This window comes from Littorina saxatilis, unplaced genomic scaffold (assembly GCF_037325665.1).
Source record: "Littorina saxatilis isolate snail1 unplaced genomic scaffold, US_GU_Lsax_2.0 scaffold_347, whole genome shotgun sequence".
Lineage (NCBI taxonomy): Eukaryota > Metazoa > Mollusca > Gastropoda > Littorinimorpha > Littorinidae > Littorina > Littorina saxatilis.
In genome coordinates this window covers 61,712-75,671 of record NW_027128428.1, presented here as the reverse complement: position 1 = coordinate 75,671, position 13,960 = coordinate 61,712, and the positions used below count along the sequence as shown (strand labels likewise).

At 43.6% G+C, this 13,960-nt stretch overlaps 1 protein-coding gene across 1 annotated transcript; it reads right to left on the bottom strand.

Moving 5' to 3' along the window:
• Positions 1–3,619: 3,619 nt before the first annotated feature.
• Positions 3,620–11,276, bottom strand: LOC138956773 (uncharacterized). The gene is made up of 3 exons (XM_070328041.1): positions 6,429–11,276; positions 4,826–5,081; positions 3,620–4,024 (listed from the first exon to the last, which is right to left on the bottom strand). The coding sequence occupies exons 1-3, from the start codon at positions 11,258–11,260 to the stop codon at positions 3,941–3,943; spliced, it is 5,172 nt and encodes a 1,723-aa protein (XP_070184142.1). The 5' UTR covers positions 11,261–11,276; the 3' UTR covers positions 3,620–3,940.
• Between the last annotated feature and the right edge of the window lie 2,684 nt (positions 11,277–13,960).

Here is a 13,960-nt window from a genome sequence, read left to right as displayed (position 1 = left end):
CGACAGTTTGAGATTATTGCATTTTGAAGACACCGATCTTTTTGAGAATATCAGATTGCGGCCTGGTTAGCCGGAGTTCATCAAAGTAAAAAGGCGTGAAAGGCATCAAGTCAGTTTCAGGTTTTATTTTATTTTTAAACTGAAAGTGTTGAAGCGTTGCATCACTGTTTCTCCCTTGAACCTGTTTTGACCAAAAATATCGGAAAACAGCTATGCAAGGGAAATAATCGTGAACTATTCTCAGTCCCAAAATAATACAATTACTGTACTATTTCATTACCTCCCATTAACATAAAATATGTTCGTGAATATTGACGAGAATAAGGTGCGCCGGCGGGCGCACTCACATACACACACACACACACACACACAACCACACACACCTTTCAGAAAGGCGAGAGAGAGAGAGAGAGAGAGAGAGAGAGAGAGAGAGAGAGAGAGAGAGAGAGAGAGAGAGAGAGAGAGAGAGAGAGCATTCACACACAACACACACCTTTCAGAAAGGCAAGAAAGAGAGCGTGCGATCACTCACACACACACACACATACACACACACACACACAGGTACACAACCACGCACACCGACACACACACACACACTGACAAACACACACACACGCTGACACACGCGACACACACCGTGACACACACACCCACACACGCAGACAGCCAGACACACACGCACACATATAGACAAACAGACACCCCCACCACACACACACATTCACAGAAGCAAATATAAACATGTAAATAAGCACAGCCTGGGCAGGATTTGCTCTTTAATTTATTCCACATGTTTAAACGCCGACAAGACTGACTTGAGAGCAGGAGGTGTGAACATCAATCAAAGAGCTACCATCCACATTAAAAGAAAAAAACAACACCAACTGATAAATATAGTTCAAGTTCGAACTCCCCTACAAAGTATTAAGTGGGAAACAATACAATGTACAAGCTATTTGGCGTAAAGCTACACCTGTGCAAATCAAATCCTTTCAAATCGGAAATAATACTAATAATCAAAAGAAAATAAGCAACACCCAAGATTCAGTATCCATGCATCTTATTCTCTCTATTTGTTTTACCTACACTTAACAAAAAAACACTATTGACATTGAAAGCGTATTAAAGTAAGAGGTACAATGTTTTTTAAAACCCAGATTATTTTACAGTTGGGCCTTACAATCGAAAATACAGAAGTATTTCCAAAATTGAAAACACTTGCAGTATGTACAAAATTGGCTGCCTCGATGGTACCGGTGTAACACGAGAAAATTACTCCCACGAGATTTTTACTCCGGAGCAAACATTTCGTACGAAAAAGTTACTCCCTTTACGAAAAAAGCACTCCCCCATTGCACGAGAAAATTACTCCCCAAGAGTTCCGAGCAAACATTTCGTACAAACATGTTACTCCCCTGACGAATAAATAACGAATAAATTACTTCACCCCAACACGAGCAATTTAACTTCCCATGCCAGGTGTACGACATTTTTACGCCCTTGTCCCCTGTTAGTCTTGGTGGTGGAAGGGGTGGAAGGAGGGTAGCGCGACATTCGTGTGCGCGAGATCACTTATTGGCATTATCCCTTCGCCGGCATCCCATTTTTGCGTACGAGATTTTTACTGGAAGTAAAAAAAATGGGGAGTACAAATTTCGTGGAGGGAGTAATTTTTTCGTGCCTTGGGGAGTTCTTTTCTCGTACAAAAAGTGTACTCGGAGTAAGAATTTCGTACGAAATATTTACTCCGGAGTAAATTTGCCGTGGAGTAAAAATTTCGTGTTACACCGGATATATTGTTTCCATTTCTTGTATGAAATAAAATAAAACGAATTATTTACAGTGTTCCCAACCAAAAAGTGATTTGTGTAACTTATGCAATTACATTGTATGTAATAATCATTGCATTCAATAAGTATTGAGTTAAGAATTATGATGTGTGAAAAACAAACAAACAAGAACAACAACTAGGAAAAACAACAAATGCACGCATGATGATGCAACATGAAATTTGGAATGTGGATGTGGTCGTTCGTCACACTCGTCCATGCACACACCGAATACTGATTTGATCAGTGGGTCCCGGTATGCTTTCCAGTAATATTTGTCAAACATTCTAAAGATAAAGGCCCGAAAAACACAGGGCCCACATTTTTGCGCCTTCTGTTCAAATTGTAATTCAGTCCACAATTAACTCAAAACAAGTCGCGTGAAGCAAAATTAATACATTTAGTCAATATGTCGAACTCATAGAATGAAAACGACCGCACTGCACTTGCCGCTTATTGCATAAAGTGACAAGTCAGTATTGCACAGTAGCGTAAAGCGCTTTTAAAAGAAAGCGCACTTTTCTGTATTCCTTGTTAAATTTTTGAGCTTGTTTGTAATCCAAAGTGAAACATAACATATCTATATGTTTTTGGAATCAGAAAATGGTACAGAATAAGATGGAATCATTTTTGGATGGAATACTAACATTTTTAATCTAATTAGAATTTTCAGATTGTTGCATGATGACCAAACTCATTATTTAATTTCTAAGCTTTCAAGCTGAAATGCAATTCCATAGTCCGGACTTTGTTGAAGTTTGCGTGATTAAAATTTCAATTAATCGAAAAATGAGGGCGTGACAGTGCCGCCTCAACTTTCACTAAAAGTCCGCTACGACGTCATACTTTCACTAAAAGCCCGCTACGACGTCATTAAAGACATTTATCGATACAAGGACAAAACAGTCTGGGGATATCATATGGAAGAATATTTATGGAAAGTTTCAAGAAGATACAGTAGTTTCCTCGGAATCGATCTACACACACACACAGACACAGACACACACACCACACGCCTCATCTCGAATCCCACTTTATGTTAAAACATTTAGTCAAAACTAGACTAAATGTAAAGATACAAACTACACTTTGACTTGAACTAAAACAACACCACAAACAAGCTACAAAGTTACAGCTAATGTCCACTTGGCACACAAATCAATCACAGTTAAATCGTTCCACATTGAATTATTGCTCTGCTGACAGCTAATTAGGGAAAACATGCTGCAGTCAGATTAGACAAAAAAAGACAACAGCAATCATTTAGTAAAACCAATCAGACATGGCTGTTAAGCAACACCGTCAAGCTAGATATGTGTTTCTGGATATTTTGCTTAGTGGTAATGCCTATGAAGTTGACATACATATGGACCGATTCAGGTTCTACACAATCTCTCTGAATTCTTCAGCCACTCAGTTGTGCGACAGGAGCTGCGTCATCTGGTCAAATGTGGGGGGAAAAGGAAAGAGAGAATGCTTTATGTCCTACATGCTAAATATTTCGCCTCTTAAGGACAAGATATGGGTTATATGATCGAGATTTACGCCCTCATGGCTTTTGACGAAATACACAAGTGTATGCGTGGTATCAGCTATCTGCACTTATGGCAGAATGACCGATGTCTTTTACGTGCCATTGTGGTGACACGGGGGTGGGACATGGCTTCCGTCTCTGGGTCTGCACATAAAGTTGGCCCGTGTCCGTGCCGGCCCGAATTCGAACCTGTGACCTTCCGATCACAGGTCCAATGCTTTACCAACTGAGCTACCGCGCCCCCCTCCCCCCCCCCCCCAACTGTGGGACTGTCGGATGCAGATACTTATAAGGTCGCCAAATGCCTCTCATATGGGTGTCGCTGTGGAAAATTTAAAGCGGCTTTTTTGGCTCTTGTCCTTGAAGCTCGCTCCAAGGATGCCCAGTCAGAACCTGGGCTTAGGTGCACCCGATTGGGTGAGAACAAGCTGCGGGGTCTGATTGGTGGAAATCAAAATAAATCCCATTTTCAACCAATACCATCCTACGACCGTGTACAATCCATTTGGGTGGCATCCAGTGTTGCTCCGTGCACCTCAGGCCTGGGCCACACAGAATGCTTGAAGCCACAGAGTTAGATCCCGTTGTCGCCGGAGCAGTCAAGAGCAGGTCTTCTGCTTGTGGCTTTCCCCGCAGAGCTTGGGACTTCTGATCTTCTCTGTAACACAGAGAAACAGCCGAATATTACTTAACCTTCGCCGGTGGTCGTGGGTCCGTGTGGACCCAGAAGGGTGTTTAATTGCAAATATCTCTTAAACTAGTTGGAATTTTTTAATGAGCTTTTAAGAATGCCTCAGGCACCTAAAAAGCACTTATGTCCTAACATTTCAGCGAGAAACAATTTAAAATAAAGGTCATATTTAGACTACAAACATCGTGGAGCCGTGCGGACCCATGTTTCTCAACGAAGAAAATGAGAAGCATGGGTCCGCACGGCCCCACGATGACGTCCGTGTGTAGTCGATAACCCGGACGGGCGAAGGTTAAAATGAGGGTAAATTCACAGACGCTATTTGCAGAAAATCTGCAGAAAAAAACCTGGTGTCACAAACAGGTGGAGAAGGAGGGGTCGTCTTAAAACGGGAAGAGGGTGGGGGTGTCTTTAAAAGGGGGCTTCCAACGAAACTTGGTACCTGTGAGACAGTACAAATAGAAATTTGTGGCGCTGTTCCTGTACCACACGAGATTTAAGGAATCAAGGATCAGGGTTACAAATACGTCCAAAAATTGGACAAAACAAAATGTACGTGCAGAAGGCAGATTTGAAATAATCACCTTATCTCGAGCATCTATTATACAATGCTCGCCATATCACAGTCGTTGCCGTTTTGGTGTATGAATGTAGGGAGGCTGCTAGCATAGGCACATATTGATCATGAATGAGCAATCGTCACGCAGTGCCTTAAAAAAAAAAAGAAAAAAAAAGGGGGGGCTTCCAACGTATAAGGTAAATGATTACCAGATGTGGTCGTGGACTGTCCACCACGTCCGGGGAGTGCAACACTGGCTCTGTCATCGCAGAAGCTGAATGAGGATGGTAACTACTTGAGGGCTGGCCACGTTGTAAGAGTGGAAAACCGAATCTTTCATCACTAGAGGTGGATGTTGATGTCGATGGAAGGTTAATGCTGATGTGACGATTGCTCGAAAGTCGCGGAAGGTCTGCGGTTCTGCCTGAGCAATGGTCCTCAATGTAGTGCAAAGGGATGGTCTCCCTGAAATAACGAAAATTAATTAGAATTTACAGGTAGTTTAGTATTTTTCTCTTTTTGTTATTCTGTCTCTCTTTTGTCTTCTTCTCTCTTTTTTCTCTCTCTCTCTCTCTCTCTCTCTCTCTCTCTCTCTCTCTCTCTCTCTCTCTCTCTCTCTCTCTCTCTCTCTCTCTCTCTCTCTCTCTCTCTCACACACAGACATACCAAAACAGACACAACAGACACAACATACACACACATACATACACACACGTATACATACAAACACACGCACGCATACACACACACACACGCACACAAATATCCACGCACAAAAACACACACACACACACAAACACACACACAGACACACACAAACACGCACAAACACACACAACACACACACTCACAAACATACGCAGATAGAAAGAGAGAGAGAGAGAGAGAGAGAGAGAGAGAGAGAGAGAGAGAGAGAGAGAGAGAGAGAGAGAGAGAACACTGAACACTGAATGGCTTATTGTACTAAGGCCACAGAGAGAGAGAGAGAGAGAGAGAGAGAGAGAGAGAGAGAGAGAGAGAGAGAGAGAGAGAGAGAGAGAGGGAGGGAGGGAGAGAGAGAGAGGGAGAGAGAGACAGAGAGAGAGAGACAGAGAGAGAGACAGAGAGAGAGAGGGAGAGGAACTCGAACTCGAACTCGAACTCGAAAACTTTATTACCGAGGGATGATAGCATTAGGTCCATATGGTCCTTTCTTACAGCTAGTCCCTACTATAATACACACATGAAACAAAGAACAAATATGAAGAATGAAAACATTTAAACAAAAAATCAAATAAAACAAAATTATGTAGGGAAAAGTATAACAAAATAAAAATAAAAAATTCAAAAGTGTGCTTGTTAATGGAAGCATACTATACACTTTCTCTTTCACACATCCTCACACACACTCGCACAAATTGTACACCGACTTAGTCGTTAGAGAGGTGCTTTCGGAGCTGTCTTTTAAAAGAAGATAATGACAGACATGACTTGATAATTACAGGTAGTGAATTCCAAAGGAACGCACCAGAATAAGAAAAACTAGTTTTAAACAAATCGATGCGGGGCCTTGACAAGGCAAGGTTATTTCGAGTGTTTGAATAATATGACGGAGATGATTTGAAGAGTTGTATAAGATATGTTGGGGCGTCCTTATAGACGACTTTATACAGAGAGAGAGAGAGAGAGAGAGAGAGAGAGAGAGAGAGAGAGAGAGAGAGAGAGAGAGAGAGAGAGAGAGAGAGAGAGAGAGAGAGAGAGAGAGAGAGAGAGAGAGAGAGAGAGAGAGAGAGAGAGAGAGAGAGAGATAGACTTCAAATCTTGACCACTCACCCGTTTGGTCCTTTGGCCGGACAGACGTTGCAGAAATGTTTCTGAGACTTGCTTTTCGGGCCTTGCTTTGATAGCTGATCATCTTTTTTATGTTTCAGATACTTGCTTTTGACGTCTCCCATTACCTTTGTTCTGCTCGGCAACTGTGAAAGAGCAACTGCCTTCTTGAACAGCCTTTTCAGTTTCTTCTCTTTGCTCTCGTTTCGGTCAACTGTCACAAACACTGCTCTCCCGGGGTGTGCCTTGGGAATGTGTTTCCTGATATAGTTATCGGAACTGGAAGAAAAGGTTGGACAATATGGGCAGCAGTATGGCTTGTAATGAATATGGAATCGAATTTCATTTCGTACTTGGGTTTTTGTCTTTCTTTTCCCTTTGCAGTAGGGGCAAATGAACCTGTTGTCAAGGTCGAGGTCCTTGGGCGACACAGTAGAAGACGTGCTCTTGGACGAAATTGAGCTACGTTTCTTGATCTGTACGGATTGGTTCAGTAAGCTTCGGCTTCTTTCTTGCATTTTATGCTGATTTGTATTGTGCTTATGTCTCGTTATCTCTCGGTTAAGTCGACGCTTAAGTGTTTGGGGAGCTGCGACAGGGACATGCGCTTGCTTCAAGAGTTTGCAAACCCTAGCTTTAACTGTTTTATTTTCAATTTCACGAAATTCCGCATCTTCGCTGTGGCTCTTACGACAGTGCTCCAAGACTGAGTTCTTGCTGTATGCTTGAAACGAACAGAACTTGCACTGGAAGCGTCGGTAATGACAGTGACAGCACAGATGTGCGAAGCAACTAATTTTGTTTGTTGAGACAAAATTGCAGTAAGGACACCTGTACTCCATCTCTCTAGTATTAACCTCAGCAGGCAGAGTCTCGGGTGCAACTTTGGGTTCTCTTGAACTTGTATCAGCCGCTACAGAAACGCCTGCGTTGGAAGGTCTTGATTCTGTTCTTGGAGGAACAACTTTTCGATGCCTGTTGGTAATTTTAGTTCTAAACCTACCATTTGTGTGTCTACGTCTTTCGTGGACAACTTGTGCATGTTTAGCACGTAAAGCCTCCGCTGCACTGTTAGTATATTTCCGCTTCTTTGGCTGTTTTAGATCGTCTGCTTTGACTATGGCAAGTCCGATCCACTTCACTGACCTACATTCTCTGTACAGCATATCTTTGTTTTCCTCGTGCGACTCAGAGAGGTGTTGGTAAAGGTTGCTATCATTGGTCGGGTAGACATCACAGTTGGGGCATTTCATCATCTGCTTATGTTCTGTGTACACGTGCAAACGCATCCTTCCCAAGCTACGGCCAGAGTGCTGGCACAGCCGACATACTCGCAAAGGACTTTTGTATGTCTTCTTTGTGCTTGATGGCTGTGAAGTAGACGGTGCAAGAGCTCCAGTTTTCATGGAGGGCTTTGCCTTAGGTCTGTCAGACTTGTTGAAAGTATTAACACTCCTACGTCTCTGCTTCGGAGTTGTTGGTAGGATGTCCACAGACAGATAGTTTGAGACCTTCGCTGTGTAGAAGAGGCGAAGCTTGCCCGGGTGCACATCTTTAAAATGAAGAAAGAAAACTCGGTCGTTGGCTGGCTTCTTCTGACACAGCGGGCACACAATCACTTCAGAATGATCCCTGTAGACATGAAGCCGCATGTTGGAGTGGGAAGTGCCTGCCTTTGTACACAGGTTGCAGTGCACTAAAGGCTTCGCTCTGACAGTCTGCTTTGGCTTGGACCTGTTCTTCGCAGACGCACTCTTCTGTGCTGCTTTCTGCTTGTGAGATGTTGGCTGAACTGGAATCGGTTTGGTGACTTGTTCAGGAAGAGAACGCAATCGTCGACATTTGTGGTTGAACTTTGAATCAGGGTCAGCAGAGACAAAGTCACACGAGCGACAAGCAAACCCCTTAAAAGACCCAGGATGGGAGGCAAACAGATGCTTCTCGGTTATATCCTGCCGCCTGAGTGTCTGCCCGACCCAAGACTCCAACGGAATGGTGACTGTTTCAACGTCAAACTGCCTTTCGTTGACGACAAGAACATCTCTCGTAGGTGACATTACTTCAGTCGCACCACCAACTTGATGTTCGTTGTGAGGACTCCCTTGTTCTTTTCTTTCTCTTGTAATAGCGTGTTCGGCTTGTGGCCCGAGGTTTGCTGTGCTGCCTGCTGTCTTTTGTATGTTAGACAGAACAGAGTTTGAGTTATGTGCACAAGATTCCTTGACCGTCTCACTAATACTGCTTCCAGGGCCATCGCCTGTTGTGTTTTCAGCTCTTTGTTGATCAGGATCAGAACCACTCTCCTTTTTGCGCCGAGAGGATTCGTTTTTGACATTATTAAAATCAGGATCAGCAGAGAAACTGTCTGCTTTTAGCTGGCCATCCATTGCAGATTCCAGGCTGCGGTTCGTACCACTTGTGCTAGCCTGGACAAGTTGCAAACTACCATTCACCTTTTCTACACCGTCCATGTCGTAATGTTCATTTTTTTGAATGTGTCGAAAGCCCTCTTCACATGCGTGGCTGTCTGTAACGACTCCTAGTTCCTGCAGACTGGTGGTCTTGGCTTCATTAGTATCTCCAGTGTTCATATGTTGCTGACTGCTTTGGACACCGAAAGATTGTTCAAGAGACACGGTATCACTCTCAATGGGATAATCAGAGGTTACCAGGTTCCGTTCTAACTTGGCCCCATCCAAGTACAGCTCATGACTCTCAGGCTGTGCGTTTTCATGTTGGTTTCTGCCTTCATCCCCTAAGAAAGGCTGAGTGTCAGTTGTGGTTGATTCATATTGATAACTTTCTCCAGTTTCACGCTGATCATTGCCTCCTACACCTAGAAAGTGTTGCAGATCATCATTGGTTGTCATTTCTTCCTGAAGACTGGTTGTCTCAGGACAACCTGCAGCAGTCAAGACATGCTGAGGATTGCCAGAGGATTCTTCCTCCTGTTGATTCTCTTCCCAAGTCCTAAATGCATTTTCAGGTCTGTCAGATGAAGGGTCCCTGCTCTGCAGAAAATTGTAGAAAGCTGGCCTTTGTACCTCTTCGTTGACAACAGTTGGCCTTTGTCTCTGTAGCGGAGGCATTTCGTCTGGTGGTAATGCATGTGTCTGTAGTCCAGTGATGGGAGCGATTCTGCCTACTTTTCTGTCAACATGGGTATTCTGCTGCCTTAATAAACCACTGTGACTAACCTTGTCCAAGCTGATGTGTTCAGCTGGAACTGCTTGGGCCAGCATGTGGGCTGAAGGCCCTTGACTGTCGTTGTTAGCACCTGGGACGTTCTGCTGGTTCCAGCTGTTCATCTTGCGGTCCTGACAGAGGAGGGTTTTGTGAAAGTCAACTCTGCGGCCATGGTCAGGGTGAATGGACATCATGTGTGACAGTATGGCTTTCTCATTCACGTCTTTCGCTGAGCAGTGCGGACATTTGGCGATGGTTACAAGGTTTCGTTTTATATGGTTAGAAAACTCCTGCAGGCGGTTAAATTTGTCGTTGCAAAGCCAGCAGATGTGATTTCTGTGAGCTGGGTGACAGGTCCCCATGTGACTTATCACCTCTTCTGGTGAATAGGAGGAGAATTCGCAGGTAGAGCAGTACAGTGCGTGAGACTGAAGGGAGAGATGCTGCTCAAGATGGCGGAGGAAATTGCCCGGACCCATTTCAGCACTCCCACAATGAACACAAGTAGTGCACGTGTCGTCGTGTGGGTGGTCCTCTCTCATATGCTTCTCTAAATCATTAGGAATCAGGGAATGAAATCTGCACCTGCCGCCAAACCCGCCACAGCGGTAGTACCCCTCTGCCGATAACTGCGTCGGTGACTTGGCTGGTGCTGCTCCGATTACAAAGGTGTTGGGTTTCTGTTCTGGCAGTGGCACGTCAACAGATAGTCTGCAGGTCTGTTGAGTTGCAGAAGGCTGAGGACAACTCGAAAACTGAGACTCTGCTTCTTTCTTGAAGCCACTCGCGGACCCCTGTGTTGTGATCTGCTGACTGAATACTTCAGTTTCAACTTTCAAAGACCGCACATTGTTAATTGTGAATCCACTGAACGCTTCTTCTGAACTTGAGCCTGCTTCTTCGGTTTGGCTGCGACCTGCTGTGGCAGAGCTCCCACTTTGACTTGATTGTTCTTGTTCGTTGACTGTTGACTTGCTCTTTTCAGTACCATCCTGTATTTGTCTATCAGGACGCTGATACATTGCAGATGATTGTAGTTCCTCATCAGCTTCTTCAGGAGCTTCCATATCGGCACTATACTGAGAAATACTTTCGCCATCCTCACTGAACTCAAGGACGATAGAGTCACCATAAATTACGTTGTTCTCTTGTGTGCATCTTATGGAGGGTTGACCAAGTTCTTCAGAAGACAGTGCTTCGCCGGACTTAGCTTCTGAGGTAGCGGGGCGTGATCCTGAAGGCAGGCAAACACTTCTTGGAAGCGACTCTTCACCTTCAGTGATAGTTTCATCTCGGCCAGCCAAAGTTGCAGAAGGACCAGCAATAAAAGTGTTACGTTGTTCTGATGAAAGAGAGCTGCTCGCGCTGGTAACTGTGTGAGGATCACTAGTCAGAGGCAAGACGTTCTTCACGTCTCTGGTTACTGGTGCAGAAGATACTATGAAAGCAGGACGTGTGCCTACTCCTTGGAAAATGACGTCATCATCCTCCTCCTCGACAGTCTCTGGTTCCTGTTTTATGATTGGATCTGACCACACTGTTCTCAGAATGGAAGGAGATTCTGTCCTAATGAAAATGATGCCATCGTCGTCATCAAAGCTGGTGCCATGCCTGCTTGGTAGAATGGAAGATCGGCTTGGTTGATCCATGTTTCAAGGAGTGTTATCATTCCTGTTTTGAAAAAAAGACGCAAAAAGTAAGTTAAATAATTATGAAAAAATCCAAAACAAATACACTTCTAACTTTTCATAAATCAAGAATAAAGAGAAATATAGGCTAGTACTTGAAACCTTTATTTTAAGACAAAACAAAACATTCACTCCTTGAAGTGGACAGACAAACAAATGATAATGAGCTGATGACCTCTAAATGAACTTTGTTTGTTTGTTTGTTTGTTTGTATGTTTGCTTAACGCCCAGCCGACCCCGAAGGGCCATATCAGGGCGGTGCTGCTTTGACATTTAACGTACGCCACACACAAGACAGAAGTCGCAGCACAGGCTTCGTGTCTCACCCAGTCACATTATTCTGACACCGGACCAACCAGTCCTAGCACTAACCCCATAATGCCAGACGCCAGGCGGAGCAGCCACTAGATTGCCAATTTTCCCCGAGTACGCTAGTACTTGGGCTCAGCAGACTTTAATTGTGTGTCTGTCTGTCTGTCTGTCTGTCTGTCTGTCTGTCTGTCTGGACTTAACAGCTTATTGCTGGGAAACTACTGGGCGCAGTTCGTTCAAAAGTTGATACACTAACTTGATAATAGGTCCGATTGATCGTATTACAACTTCATAATGTTACCTGGGACCTAAATGCGAAATAATCCACAAAAACGACTCTTGGCGGTGGGCGGAATTCGCGGTGGGATAGAACTGCTGTTCGGCTAATAGAACAGCCAGCCAGTTGGTGGCTTGGTGGAAAGCACGTCCGTCTATGGCCAAAGTGATCCGGGTTCGATTCCCGGCATGGGCGATCTATTTTTTTAATTTTTATTTTTTTATTAAATTCTTGTTTACTATTGTTTATCCCCGAGTACGCTAGTACTTGGGCTCAGCAGACTTTAATCGTGTGTCTGTGTGTGTGTGAGTCTGTGTGTGTGTGAGTCTGTGTGTGTGTGTGTGTGTGTGTGTGTGCAGTGTCTTTCTCCACTTAACAGCTCGCAGTTCGTTCAAAAGTTGATACACTAACTTGATAATAGGTCCGATTGATCGTATTAAAACTTAATAATGTTACCTGGGACCTAAATGCGAAATAAACCACAAAAACGACTTGGCGTAGGACGAATTCAAACAGCAACAGCCAGCCTCATAGAACAGCCTGCCAGCACCCAATAGCCTTAAATTTCACTGATAGAATTGTCAGAGTTGGTGGCTTGGTGGTAGGCACGTCCGCCTATGGCCAGAGTGATCCGGGTTCCATTCCTGGTATGGGCGGACTTTTTTTTTTTTTTTGGGGGGGGGGGGGGGGTTAAATTCTTGTTTACTATTGTTTATTATAAACGTTTTAATGTTTTATTTTACTCTAATAATTTTTTTTATTGTGTAAAATAAATAAATAATATATATATATATATATTTTTTTTAAATCCACGTGCACAAGACAAAAAACTTTCATACTGGGGGAGCGAGCCAGTCTGAAGAGTACTCGGGTCCAGCGCGAGCGTTTTTTATAAAGTCTTAGGTATGACCCGGCCGGGGTTCGAACCCACGACCTCCCGATCACGGGGCGGACGCCTTACCACTAGGCCAACCGTGCCGGTCTCTAAATGAACTGGTTGGGCGTTGTTTCTTTCATCTCAAGAAGGCAAGTGTTCAATTATTGTAAGACAAAACAAACAAACAAGCAAACAAAGTAATAAATAATGTAATGGTTTTTTTTAAGAGGAATTGAATTTCATTTGTGAGTAATGAATCTTTTTTAGTGAGAGTGCGTGTATGCAATGATGTGTTTAGTCAAGGATAATTGTATTAGTTAGTACAGGTATTTAAATGTTAATAATGTTGTAGTGTTTCGTCTGTCCACAACTGTAAGTTTTGAAGATAATATAATAAAGTTAATTTGATTTGATTTGATTTGATTTGATTTTTTAATAATGAAAACAAAAAAAGAGAAAAGGCAAACAGCCACGCTCTTTTTTCAAAAGTCCTAATTTAGATATAAGTGAAATCCACTGACCATGTCTAACGTTATTTTAGCTGCTATCTTGTACAGGTTTTTATCCCACATACGTGAGAGAGACACCCGTGAGATAATAATCGTTCAAATCACACGTGTGTATATCATGTAAATGGGGTCATGTCAAGCAAGTCTGGCAGGGACCTGTTTTTTCCACTGCTTATGATGCCAAAGTCACCGAGACAAACGTCATTATAGAAACAAAAATTGCGTTCGCTAATTACCCTCCATGAATCTTTAGAACTAACACGTCACGCCACACTTATGAGACTGACGTTTCTTTGCTTTGACTAATAGATTGCACGAGGCTATAGAGGAGATCGCGGTTCCAAAACAAGCGTCTTCAATTTAGCTGCCTCGACTGCAGGACGTTTTCAGTAACGCAGTGGCTACACTTACGCCGCCCGTAACTTTTCCCTTCTTTGCTTTGATTACGCCACAAAGCATGTCCCCGCCAGGGCCGCGCTCTACTTCCGGTTTGATCCGGTTTGGGCGGCCATTTTAAAGCGTGGGTCGAGTGAGGACAGACATGTTCAACAGTTCATTAGTAGTGGTTGTGCGTTTCTACCCGTATGCAAGCCGGTTTACTTTTGTCATGGATAGCGGACTTCACGGCGAAGCAGTTTTGACAGTAGGAAGTACGTTCGAGTCCTTCGACAGGTTGCAAAAAGTTA

Coding starts and splice junctions, on each gene's coding strand:
- LOC138956773 (XM_070328041.1), bottom strand. CDS start 11,260: ATGGATCAACCAAGCCGATCTTCCATTCTACCAAGCAGGCATGGCACC. Junction 5,082..6,428: donor CCGGCCAAAGGACCAAACGG/GTGAGTGGTCAA, acceptor TCGTTATTTCAG/GGAGACCATCCCTTTGCACT. Junction 4,025..4,825: donor ACAGTCCACGACCACATCTG/GTAATCATTTAC, acceptor TCTGTGTTACAG/AGAAGATCAGAAGTCCCAAG.